Source organism: Rhinoderma darwinii, chromosome 5 (genome assembly GCF_050947455.1).
Source record: "Rhinoderma darwinii isolate aRhiDar2 chromosome 5, aRhiDar2.hap1, whole genome shotgun sequence".
NCBI classification, from domain to species: domain Eukaryota; kingdom Metazoa; phylum Chordata; class Amphibia; order Anura; family Rhinodermatidae; genus Rhinoderma; species Rhinoderma darwinii.
The window spans coordinates 343,842,628-343,856,453 of record NC_134691.1 but is presented as its reverse complement, the minus strand read 5'-3'; the positions used below and the strand labels follow the sequence as shown (position 1 = coordinate 343,856,453).

Sequence of the window (13,826 nt, the reverse complement as noted above, 5' to 3'; positions counted from 1 at the left end):
TGAAAACAACGTCGATCTACCCGTCAGCGCGGCCACATCGCAGGCGCGTCTCGGCTGATAACCCTGAAATGTGAGAACCCGGCCTCAGACATCAGACCCGTTCAGCTGTGTGAGCAGGACATGATCAGGAAAGGTTTTCAGCCTGTTAATGTGTTAGAATTTTTCACCATTTTCAAGTTCTCTGCTTGCTGTCAGTGCATATAAACATTCTTGGTTACACTCAGAAAATGAAAGGTGGCACATGCCTAATTTTTCTCACAGCTGAAGGTTTGTTACAATTGTATCCAGTCTAGACAATCCTCTGTGAGCTAAATACAACCGCAGCACAAATCTCTCTTATTTCCTGATAGTTTGTTACAATGTATCTGTGCAGGAAAAATGTATCAGTCTGGAGTCCAGGCTATTTACCTTTCAAGGATTGTCTAAACTGGATACAATTGTAACAAACCCTCAGCTGAGAGAAATATAACGAGTTTTCAGCCTGGATATAAACCTGTCACGTTCACTGACAGCAAGCAGAGTCTAATATAAAGTTGCAAAGCTTTTCAAGACTCCCTTACCTTAAGATACATATAATATTTTGGTGGAGGGTTATACAGAATACTGAGAATAGTCAGTGAATTATTCTGCGGTCATGCTCTGTAGGAACGACTACTCCCCGATCGGCTCGGTAGCGCCCCCTTTGATGCCTCTGTTAATAGCTGTGACTCTTTGCTCCATTCCTCAGTCTGAAGGACAAGTCCTGAAAGAAGCCACTTACATCAACAAGTCGCTGTCGTTCCTGGAGCAGACGATCATTGCCCTGGCCGACCGCCGCGACCACGTTCCATTCCGGCAGAGTAAACTCACGCACGCCCTCAAGGACTCAATAGGTAAGAAGCAGCGAGGAAACAGTCAGCAGGAATGCACAGAGTAGAACCAGACAGACCTAGAAAATGAATCCCGACTGTAAGGATGGGACGTCGCACAGCAGAATTTTTGTACCAATGTATCCAGTCTGTATAATACTATGTGAGCTAAACAGCCTAGACTCCATTGATATATTTTACCTGCACTGATACATTGTAACAAACTATCAGGATAGGAGAGAGATTTGTACTGCTGATGTGTTTATCTCACAGAGGATTCTACAGACTGGATACAATTGTAACAAACCCTCAGCTGTCAAGTATTGGTTGGACAGATTTTTATCCTCCAGATGTAAACAAAAATGGGCTGCTTTGCTGACAGCAAGCAGAGATCTTGAAAATGGTGAGCAATTAACATGGGAAGAAACTTGCAGCTCACTATTCTGCTGGTGGATTCACTGTGTACATACATTACATTACTTATCCTGTACTGATCCTGAGTTACATCCTGTATTATACTCCAGAGCTGTGATCACTATTCTGCTGGTGGAGTCACTGTGTACATACATTACATTACTTATCCTGTACTGATCCTGAGTTATATCCTGTATTATACTCCAGAGCTGCACTCACTATTCTGCTGGTGGAGTCACTGTGTACAGACATTACATTACTTATCCTGTACTGATCCTGAGTTACATCCTGTATTATACTCCAGAGCTGCACTCACTATTCTGCTGGTGGAGTCACTGTGTACATACATTACATTACTTATCCTGTACTGATCCTGAGTTACATCCTGTATTATACTCCAGAGCTGAACTCACTATTCTGCTGGTGGAGTCACTGTGTACATACATTACTTATCCTGTACTGATCCTGAGTTACATCCTGTATTATACTCCAGAGCTGCACTCACTATACTGCTGGTGGAGTCACTGTGTACATACATTACATTACTGATCCTGTACTGATCCTGTATTATATCCCAGAGCTGCACTCACTATTCTGCTGGTGGAGTCACTGTGTACATACATTACTTATCCTGTACTGATCCTGAGTTACATCCTGTATTATACTCCAGAGCTGAACTCACTATTCTGCTGGTGGAGTCACTGTGTACATACATTACTTATCCTGTACTGATCCTGAGTTACATCCTGTATTATACTCCAGAGCTGCGCTCACTATTCTGCTGGTGGAGTCACTGTGTACATACATTACATTACTTATCCTGTACTGATACTGAGTTACATCCTGTATTATACTCCAGAGCTGCACTCACTATTCTGCTGGTGGTGTCACTGTGTACATACATTACATTACTTATCCTGCACTGATCCTGCATTATACTCCAGAGCTGCACTCACTATTCTGCTGGTGGAGTCACTGTGTACATACATTACATTACTTATCCTGCACTGATCCTGTATTATACTCCAGAGCTGCTCTCACTATTCTGCTGGGGGAGTCACTGTACATACATTACATTACTTATCCTGTATTGATCCTGAGTTATATCCTGCATTATACTCCAGAGCTGCACTCACTATTCTGCTGGTGGTGTCACTGTGTACATACATTACATTACTTATCCTGTACTGATACTGAGTTACATCCTGTATTATACTCCAGAGCTGCACTCACTATTCTGCTGGTGGTGTCACTGTGTACATACATTACATTACTTATCCTGCACTGATCCTGCATTATACTCCAGAGCTGCACTCACTATTCTGCTGGTGGAGTCACTGTGTACATACATTACATTACTTATCCTGCACTGATCCTGTATTATACTCAAGAGCTGCTCTCACTATTCTGCTGGGGGAGTCACTGTACATACATTACATTACTTATCCTGTACTGATCCTGAGTTATATCCTGCATTATACTCCAGAGCTGCACTCACTATTCTGCTGGTGGAGTCACTGTGTACATACATTACATTACTTATCCTGTACTGATCCTGAGTTACATCCTGTATTATACTCCAGAGCTGCACTCACTATTCTGCTGGTGGAGTCACTGTGTACATACATTACATATCCTGTACTGATCCTGAGTTACATCCTGTATTATACTCCAGAGCTGCGCTCACTATTCTGCTGGTGGAGTCACTGTGTACATACATTACATTACTTATCCTGTACTGATCCTGAGTTACATCCTATATTATACTCCAGAGCTGCACTCACTATTCTGCTGGTGGTGTCACTGTGTATATACATTACATTACTTATCCTGTACTGATCCTGAGTTACATCCTGTATTATACTCCAGAGCTGCACTCACTATTCTGCTGGTGGAGTCACTGTGTACATACATTACATTACTTATCCTGTACTGATCCTGAGTTACATCCTATATTATACTCCAGAGCTGCACTCACTATTCTGCTGGTGGTGTCACTGTGTATATACATTACATTACTTATCCTGTACAGCTCCTGAGTTACATCCTGTATTATACTCCAGAGCTGCACTCACTATTCTGCTGGTGGAGTCACTGTGTACATACATTACATTACTTATCCTGTACTGATCCTGAGTTACATCCTGTATTATACCCCAGAGCTGCACTCACTATTCTGCTGGTGGAGTCACTGTGTACATACATTACATTACCTATCCTGTACTGATCCTGAGTTACATCCTGTATTATACTCCAGAGCTGCACTCACTATTCTGCTGGTGGAGTCACGGTGTACATACATTACATTACTTATCCTGTACTGATCCTGAGTTATATCCTGTATTATACTGCAGAGCTGTACTCGCTATTCTGCTGGTGGAGTCACTGTGTACATACATTACTTATCCTGTACTGATCCTGAGTTATATCCTGTATTATACTCCAGAGCTGCACTCACTATTCTGCTGGTGGAGTCAGTGTACATACATTACTTATCCTGTACTGATCCTGAGTTACATCCTGTATTATACTCCAGAGCTGCACTCACTATTCTGCTGGTGGAGTCACTGTGTACATACATTACATTACTTATCCTGTACTGATCCTGAGTTACATCCTGTATTATACCCCAGAGCTGCACTCACTATTCTGCTGGTGGAGTCACTGTGTACATACATTACTTATCCTGTACTGATCCTGAGTTATATCCTGTATTATACTCCAGAGCTGCACTCACTATTCTGCTGGTGGAGTCATCGTGTACATACATTACATTACTTATCCTGTACTGATCCTGAGTTATATCCTGTATTATACTCCAGAGCTGCACTCACTATTCTGCTGGTGGAGTCACTGTGTACATACATTACATTACTTATCCTGTACTGATCCTGAGTTATATCCTGTATTATACTCCAGAGCTGCACTCACTGTTCTGCTGGTGGAGTCACTGTGTACATACATTACATTACTTATCCTGTACTGATCCTGAGTTATATCCTGTATTATACTCCAGAGCTGCACTCACTATTCTGCTGGTGGAGTCACTGTGTACATATATTACATTACTTATCCTGTACTGATCCTGAGTTATATCCTGTATTATACTCCAGAGCTGCACTCACTATTCTGCTGGTGGAGTCACTGTGTACATACATTACATTACTTATCCTGCACTGATGCGGAGTTACATCCTGTATTATACTCCAGAGCTGCACTCACAGTTATTTTTCTTGATTTTTAAGGAGGGAACTGCAACACTGTTCTTGTGGCTAACATCTACGGTGAGGCGGTTCAGATTGATGAGACGGTGAGTATATTGGGGAACTTCTAGTTATTCTGATTTTAGAAGAAGTTTTGGGCGGGGGGGGGGGCGTCACGACGTCTTCAGACGGCGGCAAATAAATAAATCCAATGAAACGCTGCGGTTCCGGTTCTATTGGGACATTTTACAAGTGTTTGTCTGAACCTTTCGATTCCTGACATTCATTGTATTGACGTTTGGTCCCCTAGCGCCGGGGTGACAGCAGGGGGCAGTGTTTCTATATATTCCTATATAAGCTGCGGTTTGGGTGTGATCTGTATACAGAGAGCGGTGTACCCCTCCTGCCCAAACTAGACAGCGCCCCCCGCTGCTGCAGAAGAGTCGTTACTAATACTTATCACCACAAACTCTCCTTTCTTCTCAGCTGTCCACGCTCCGGTTCGCCAGCAGGATGAAATGCGTCCCGGCCAAGTCGGTCGTCATTGAGCGCTATGACCCCGTGGTAAGCCGCTACTGCAGACCGCCCATTACACGGATCTCCAGGCTGGTGGTGGGGGGGGACGGGGGGTGCGTGGATTTAAGGTTGGGATGTGAATGGTTAAATTCAGCCCTGAGTGTTTATTTGCAGCTGCTTTAAATATTGTAGTGGTTGATACGGCGACTCGTGACGTCATCACTTCAGCGTTGGCGGTAATCTGAGATGCTGCAGGTGCATTGTGGTCCCGTTTCCTCGTGTCCATATATACAGCGCAGCCGTCCATCAAAGGGCTCCAAACCGGTTGATCAATAAAACTTTTTGCTTCCTCTTTTGTGTTTTTCTTCGTTTTCCAGCTCTCTAGATGCTGCCTGCAGTGTAAAGAATAGAGGTTTTCATTCTGGTTGTCATGGCAATGTCCGGAGTCCTGTCTATATGTATAAATATACTGTCTCCTCTAGCCTATTCTGGATAGACTAATATACACTAGATGACATGGAACGTAGCCTTGTCAACCGCAATGTATACCTCCATTCTTTACACTGCAGGTTGTATCCAGAGAACTGGAAAACAGAAGAAGATAGAAATAAGATTTATACGACAAGGTGAGGACTTTTTTTTATGACTGATCGGATTTAAAGGTGTAGAGCCCCTTTTATAATGTTCATGTGGGGGGTGCATAGTAATAACGAGCATTAGGGTGTAATGGGGTCTTCCTAGTGGGTCATGGGTTGGCGACACGAGGGAGTCAGTGGGCTGTCGCTCGATCTAAGAGTTCTCCTGAAGTCCTTATCATTTCTGATGATGTCACATCTCTCCCCTGCTCAGCGAGTGTGTAAGAACCTGCAGAAGGAGATCGATCACCTAAGACGGGAGCTCGCCATCCACGATGCCCTGGTAAGGACGCCAGCTGCGGAACAGTCGTAGAACAATAACGTGCTTGGCTCCTGTTGACAGCAGATCACGGGTTAAATCTACATAGACTGGCTAGTAATATTTTCACTTTGTCTCTATTCACATCCAGAGCTGCATTTAGAATCCTCCTGTCAGCCAGAAATGAGTGCGCTAAAACACACAGCCCTAACCGCTCAGCTGCCGTAATGCTATATAATATATAGTGCAATGCTTTCTGGCACGCTGCAATGTAAGATATTTTTTAGATCAAGCTGCAGCACGTTATTTGGCGTAAGCAGCGCGTCTCTTGCAATGCACCACCTCTCTGTTCATACACCGATCCAGCAGCGAGGTGTGTGGCCCAAATGTTCGAAAGCTGCCAGAACAATTGTGGATGCAGCTCTGAATGTGATTGGAGTATTGTCGATACTGCTCTGGATGTGACTGGAGTAAATGGGGTGAAAAACTTGAAATAAAAAAATGCAGAGCTACTTGACCTAATCTGTAGATTTAACCTGTGAAGTGCTGTTCATAGAGAGGCACGGGCATATTCCTGTCCCCAATCTTCCTAGATGCAAATAAATGTTCTACTGTAATTCTTCTATTTCCGTCCCCGCCCTGCGCCGCGCTACGCCCGGATTACTGGTTCACACGGCCGCCGTGCAGGGGAAAACCATTCTCTTTATATATTTTCAGACCAAGCGTCCTCTCTCCAGCTACGAGCCTTTTAATGACGGCCAGACCGCAGAAATCTCCTCGCAAGTCCGCAGATATCTGGAAGGCGCGCTGGATGAGATTGATGTGAGTATCTAACGCTGACACGTGAAAGAGCCGAACCTACGGGGAAGCCGCTAGTTCAGGGCTAGGAAAAAGTCTTTTACCTTTACAGAAACAGCGCCACACTCCTCCATGGTCATGTCTGGTATTGCAGCTGGAATGTAGAATAAAACGCGGCACTCGGCTTCTTCTCAGGTGGAGGCAGTGGGGTCCCCACCCCAAATACAATGTATAGAAATACTCCGCACTCTTTTGATGCATAATTCTTGATTTATAAATTGAACACACCGCGTCTCGGCCGGTCAGAGTAGTATAAGCCTCGTTCACACGGCGTCTCTGCCGGCCGGTCAGAGGAGTGAGGCCTCGTTCACACGGAGTCTCTGCCGGCCGGTCAGAGGAGTGAGGCCTCGTTCACACGGCGTCTCTGCCGGCCGGTCAGAGTAGTATAAGCCTCGTTCACACGGCGTCTCTGCCGGCCGGTCAGAGGAGTGAGGCCTCGTTCACACGGAGTCTCTGCCGGCCGGTCAGAGGAGTGAGGCCTCGTTCACACGGCGTCTCTGCCGGCCGGTCAGAGGAGTGAGGCCTCGTTCACACGGCGTCTCTGCCGGCCGGTCAGAGGAGTGAGGCCTCGTTCACACGGCGTCTCTGCCGGCCGGTCAGAGGAGTGAGGCCTCGTTCACACGGCGTCTCTGCCGGCCGGTCAGAGGAGTGAGGCCTCGTTCACACGGCGTCTCTGCCGGCCGGTCAGAGGAGTGAGGCCTCGTTCACACGGCGTCTCTGCCGGCCGGTCAGAGGAGTGAGGCCTCGTTCACACGGCGTCTCTGCCGGCCGGTCAGAGGAGTGAGGCCTCGTTCACACGGCGTCTCTGCCGGCCGGTCAGAGGAGTGAGGCCTCGTTCACACGGCGTCTCTGCCGGCCGGTCAGAGGAGTGAGGCCTCGTTCACACGGCGTCTCTGCCGGGCCGGTCAGAGGAGTGAGGCCTCGTTCACACGGCGTCTCTGCCGGGCCGGTCAGAGGAGTGAGGCCTCGTTCACACGGCGTCTCTGCCGGGCCGGTCAGAGGAGTGAGGCCTCGTTCACACGGCGTCTCTGCCGGGCCGGTCAGAGGAGTGAGGCCTCGTTCACACGGCGTCTCTGCCGGGCCGGTCAGAGGAGTGAGGCCTCGTTCACACGGCGTCTCTGCCGGCCGGTCAGAGGAGTGAGGCCTCGTTCACACGGCGTCTCTGCCGGGCCGGTCAGAGGAGTGAGGCCTCGTTCACACGGCGTCTCTGCCGGGCCGGTCAGAGGAGTGAGGCCTCGTTCACACGGCGTCTCTGCCGGGCCGGTCAGAGGAGTGAGGCCTCGTTCACACGGCGTCTCTGCCGGGCCGGTCAGAGGAGTGAGGCCTCATTCACACCGCGTCTCTGCCGGCCGGTCAGAGGAGTGAGGCCTCATTCACACAGAGTTTTTTGCCGGCAGAAAAATCTGCCTCAAAATTTATCCTGGAATTTTGAGGCAGATTTTGACCCCTCTGCGCTTTTTTTTTCCGGGGTTTTTGCGGCGTTTTTTGGCCACGGCCATTGAGCGCCGCAGGCAAAAAACGCTTTCTCCGTCTCCCATAGACTTCAATGGGAGGTCAGAGACGGAACCGCGGGAAGAAAGAGCGCATGTCGCTTTTCTTCTCTCCGCCTCCCATTGAAATCAATGAGAGGCATTTTTGGACGTTTTTTGGCGCGGTTTCCGCATCAAAAACAGCACCAAAAAACTCTGTGTGAACGAGGCCAAATATGAAAACGGTTTCAGCCAAACGAGTTTTTCATTTGCCGTCTATTTACCGGTAATAATAAAGGAAATATTTCAAATAAAGTAATAAGAAAAAAACAAAAAGTAGCCGCACCTTCAGTCATGTGACTGTCGTAATACGTTCAGTAAGGCCTGGGTCACACTGAGAAAACACGTGGAAAACTGCGCCAAAAAATGGGCAAAATCGCCTCCCATTGATTTCCTGCGAGCGGAAAAAAACCGCTCACTGGGGAAAAAAACCCGACCTGCTCGCTCTTTTGGCGTTTCCGTCACTGACCTCCCATTGACATCAATAGGAGGCAGAGAAAGCGGTTTTCGCATCGTTTTTCCCCGCGGCGCTCAATAGCCGCGGCTGAGCGAGTGCAGGCAGGGCAAAATGTTGAGGCCGATTTTTCTGCCTTCAAACAAGAACAGCGGCTCTGGAAACGTGATGATCTGGAAGGATGAAGCTGCCGGTAGACACCATAGAGGTGGGTCATGTACCCGGGGGCGAGGAAAGTAAACGCCGCACTTCAATATCCGGTAATAACAGAACGGACTAAACTCCGGGACAATGGACGAGGACCGAGCTAGTCAGAAAATAGGGGAATCCTGAATAATAGTCTGGGACTCGGAGCCGCAGCAAAATATAACAGGCGAGACACCGCAGATACGTGCACGCGATAAAAAGAAACAACCCGACTGCCCGGCGGGATCTATAATGGTGGAAATCCTTTATTTCCCACAATGCAACACAGTACTTTCTGCTGAGGATCTAACCGGAAACCAGCAGAATTGTAAATGCAGCTCTGGCTGTGACTTCCCTTCTCGGCCCTGGAGCTGCCCCTACAATATCATTCCCCTGTAATCATTTCCATTGTAGGGTTTTGACCGTTTCCATATTGCAGTGTTGGGGGGGGGGGGGGGGTATAGCCGCCTTCTCCGGGGCTCCTCCCACTTTATGGCCCCGGTGCAGCTGTACGCCGCTGCGGTGACTCCTCCGGGCCCGCAATCCTGAGCCGCTCTCGTCTTCTTGTCTATTATTCACTCGTCATCCCATTCCTCTTCTGCAGATTATAAACCTCCGACAAATCCAAGAAGTCTTCTCCCAGTTCAGAATGATTTTGAGGTAAGTGTCTGTAGCCGTTTCAGCAGCTCTCCAGGCTCCTCCTCCATATGGAGGCTCCTCCTCCATATGGAGGCCCCTCCTCCTTATCGAGGCTCCTCCCCTCCATGTGGTGCGGGTTTCTAATCATCTTCTCTTACTCACTAGAGGTTTGGTACCTTGTAATTTATAATCTACTGTCCTTATTGTAATATAAATCTCCATGTACTGACTTCCCGCTGAGCCTGTGCTTATACACAGGAGCCAATCTGAACAAGCAGAGCTGCAGTGTAAAGCATGAGGGAAGAACTGAGCAGCAGCCTAAGCCTCTTATGTGATAGGAGGGGGATTTCAGATGACCTCCAATAGATAGATCAGCTTTGCTGGGATTACAGCTGTTCCCTTACGGAGCATAGCTGCAGTGTAAAGCATCGGAATGTAGAGAGCAGCAGGCTCAGCTGCCATAGACACAGAACACTGTCTATACTAACACATTGTAAAAGCATTCTGCTTGGTGAGAAGTATTCGGTCAGGGGGTTTTAGGATGTATGTTTCCATTCAATGACAGTAAGCAGAAATCTTGAAAATGCTGTTGAAAAATGAAGCGTATTGGATGTGATGGGGTCACTTTATTGTAGTCGACAGGAGCAGGAAGTGGAGGCTCGGCTGAGGGACAAATACACACTAATCGATAAGAAGGATTACGCAGCCGTCACCGCGGTGCAGAAGGTAAGAGCCGATCTGACAACGGCAACCGGGCCTGACAACTGTCCGACCACACGGATATATAGATGTTATCGTTACAGAGGGGTCCTGCCCTGTGCCGGCTGTAGACCCGAGTAATCTGAGACACGCCGCCTGACAACATCACTGTCTCAATGTATCCCTAGAAGCTAGACTGTTCTAGGAAAGAAGAGCTGCAGTGTAAAGCAAATGCAAAACTAAAAGGGAAGGATTATGTTAGAAACCCAATAAGGGGATTCTGGGGTAATAGTGGGGGGGTCCTTTGTTGAAGATCCTCATCTCTCCGTCAGAGTGGAGAGCGGTTCCTCTATTACACAGACAACACGTTGATATGGACACTGTGTAATACTTCATTTCCCCTGTGGTGGCGCTGCAGGGAAACTGAACACTTACTGCCAGGTTTTCCCATAGATCACAGATGATCCCTGGGGGTCCCGGCCGGGGGAGACTTTGTGATCAGATTATTGTCAGGGGACCCCGATAACAAGTAGGGATTGTGCAAAGCGGAGATCAACTTTTAAAGGTTTTCTCTGAGATTTGGATATTTCCCGTAAATCTCCGATCCCTGACAGAATGCAGTGATGTTGCCGTATATTGTCAATTCATTTTAAGTGCACCTGATCAGCATGATGCCCCCTAGTGGAGTATAATAGAGCCTACTGTACCCCCCCCCCCCCCCCAAACAGCAGAAATACCCTAAACTGATATACCCCGGACTCAGGTAGTGGATTACTGGAAATGGTGGATTATTGGACGTACGCAGAGATATCCGTCCCTGAGTTGTTATCTTGCGGTGACCAGTAACGGCTCCCATTACAGAGCTCATAGAGGTGGTCACCCAGCTTTCCACAGACCCAGAATAGCAAATAAATCTACATTCTTATGTAGCGTTACATTCCCACTAAACTGCCTCTATTTTACTGCTCTACCAGTCTAGGTGTCAGTCTTTACTGCAGTTCTTGCATTCCATTCTTGAATCAGAAAGCTCAGGATGAACATGATGATAGATCCCACCCGGATAGAGGCGGCGGCAGAGCACGGGACACGATCTATGGGGGTCCTGAGGGGATCTCTGTAACCACATAACCCGGTGTCTTTTCCAGGCTGGTGTGCTGGACGCGGATGGGCAGCAGGTCGGGGAGGTGGACGGGAGCAGTTTCGGCATCGGAGTGGCTGCATTTTCTTCCAAGTCAAACCGTTCACTGTCCGCGAAAAAATCCAAAGGCCGGAAATCAAAGGACCCGTCCAGGTGAGAGGAAGTAACACGGGAAGAAGACCCCCCCCCTCCCCCCCCGTAGATACACATGGGGGGTTCACTCAGCATCAGTAGCTGCAAACACAGAACGGGATATTGAGAAAGGCCTGGTGACCAGTAATATCACCGCCACGAGAGCTGCCGCAGCGGCTGTCACCCGGCTGCCCAACTCTTCCTAGTCGGGTAGTGACATACCCCCCTATCTCCCGGTTATATAGTGGGGTGCTGGTCTTAAAGGGGCATACACTACAATAAATCTAAAACGGTCAGGATCATTTTTGATGTGGATATTGCCCCCCCTGACATTACATAGAATATAGAAGAATGCTGCACTTTATACTGAGGCGCTCTGATACTTTAAGCCCCACTAGTCGCAGAGAAGGTGCGGCGACCCCCACCCTCGGGAAGGATATAGAAGCCGTTTCACCGACAAAAACCGTGATGTCCATGTCCTTCCGGGAGCTTGACGTGAAGGAGCCGGCCATCAAAGAGCAGCAGGAAAACGTGGCTACGGATACCCAACGGTCCGAGACGGCGGAAAAAGAGGAGACGAGCCGCCCGGGGTGAGTCATGGTCTGCAATAGCTGTACAAATCCGGTGCCATGCTTAAAGCGGGTGTGGAGTCTGAGGTAGTCTAAAATCCACCTCCTGTCTCATCATAGGCTGCTGCTCTGTCCTTGCCATACTTTACACTGCAGCTCTGCTCTATTAGGCTCAGCCATAATCAGTGATTCCAGCTTCGTTGTATTGTGTACTAGAGTCTGAGGTAGTCTGAAATACATGTTATGTCTTATCAGGGGTTAAGGCTGCTTTTTTCTTTCTGCCCCCCCATGCTTTACACTACAGCTCTGCTTGTTCATATTATCTGCTGTGTATAAATACAAGCTCAGTGCAGGGAGGGACAAGTAACTAAACCCACCAGTAATAGACAGAAGACTATCAAGTAACTGCTGCACATAGACTTGGGGAGGAGCCTCAATAAGGGGAGGGGCTTGGAGTTACATTCTATATGGAAATGGTGCCCCCTGTAGGCTAGAATAGAGATCGGGTGAAACTTTCTATGTACTAGAGCAGACGCTGTTGTGGAAGTAACATGGGGGAACGTATAATTGCTATGATTACTCCGCTCCGTGCACCCGCTCCAGTTCTAGCCTGTGGGGCACTGACAGCGCTCGGTACATTTATCTCATTGCCCCTCTGCCTGGTCAGGTAGCCGAACGTGGCGTGAATGGCTGATGAACTTCCTGCCGGCACTTCTTATGGACACAGAAATGTCCATGGCTCCTGCTGGATTTGCCCCCTGATGCCCCTTTTTTAGGGTTAGAAGTGGAAAGTTCCAATTGTACCCGTTAACCCTTTTAGGGCACTTTACAGATGCGATTATTGAACACATCATAACCCGTCTCTGCTGTTCCCCACTCAGGACCCCTCCCCCCAAAGCTTCAGCGTTTGAAGATTTTAAAGCAGAAAGAGGCAGCGAACTGAACCGAATATTTAAGGAGAATAAATCCACCCTGGCCCAGCAGAGGAGGCAGCTGAAGGAGGTCACTCAGCGGATAAACCTCATCAAAAAGGAGATGGACACAACCTCCCAGAACCTCAACGTGGCCAAGCTGGAGCGGGAGAAGCAAGGTAATCACATCCCGTGTGGGACTACAGGTTCCAGCATGGCCGCTCTTATGGTCCTATTACCACTCGAGGGTCACAGGTGACACATGTCCAAGAAAAATGTTAAAGCCCATACAATAAGTTGTTACATCCTGTATTATACTCCGGGGCTGCACTCACTATTCTGCTGGTGGAGTCACTGTGTACATACATTACATTACTTATCCTGTACTGATCCTCAGTTACATCTTGTATTATACTCCAGAGCTGCACTCACTATTCTGCTGGTGGAGTCACTGTGTACATACATTACATTACTTATCCTGTACTGATCCTGTGTTATATCCTGTATTATACTCCAGAGCTGCACTCACTATTCTGCTGGTGGAGTCACTGTGTACATACATTACATTACTTATCCTGTACTGATCCTGAGTTATATCCTGTATTATACTCCAGAGCTGCACTCACTATTCTGCTGGTGGAGTCACTGTGTACATACATTACATTACTTATCCTGTACTGATCCTGAGTTACATCCTGTATTATACTCCAGAGCTGCACTCACTATTCTGCTGGTGGAGTCACTGTGTACATACATTACATTACTTATCCTGTACTGATCCTGAGTTACATCCTGTATTATACTCCAGAGCTGCACTCACTATTCTGCTGGTGGAG

General features: G+C 47.8%; 1 protein-coding gene across 1 annotated transcript in view; it reads left to right on the top strand.

The window, feature by feature from the left end:
- Positions 1 to 13,826, top strand: part of KIF9 (kinesin family member 9) — a 39,299-nt gene that overhangs the window by 21,289 nt on the left and 4,184 nt on the right. The window contains exons 8-17 of the mRNA XM_075827912.1: positions 728 to 872; positions 4,508 to 4,572; positions 4,952 to 5,029; positions 5,831 to 5,899; positions 6,593 to 6,697; positions 9,507 to 9,562; positions 10,177 to 10,267; positions 11,386 to 11,531; positions 11,900 to 12,100; positions 12,961 to 13,169. Coding sequence (XP_075684027.1) covers positions 728 to 872; positions 4,508 to 4,572; positions 4,952 to 5,029; positions 5,831 to 5,899; positions 6,593 to 6,697; positions 9,507 to 9,562; positions 10,177 to 10,267; positions 11,386 to 11,531; positions 11,900 to 12,100; positions 12,961 to 13,169 — 1,165 coding nt within the window. The remainder of the gene's footprint in view (positions 1 to 727; positions 873 to 4,507; positions 4,573 to 4,951; positions 5,030 to 5,830; positions 5,900 to 6,592; positions 6,698 to 9,506; positions 9,563 to 10,176; positions 10,268 to 11,385; positions 11,532 to 11,899; positions 12,101 to 12,960; positions 13,170 to 13,826) is intronic.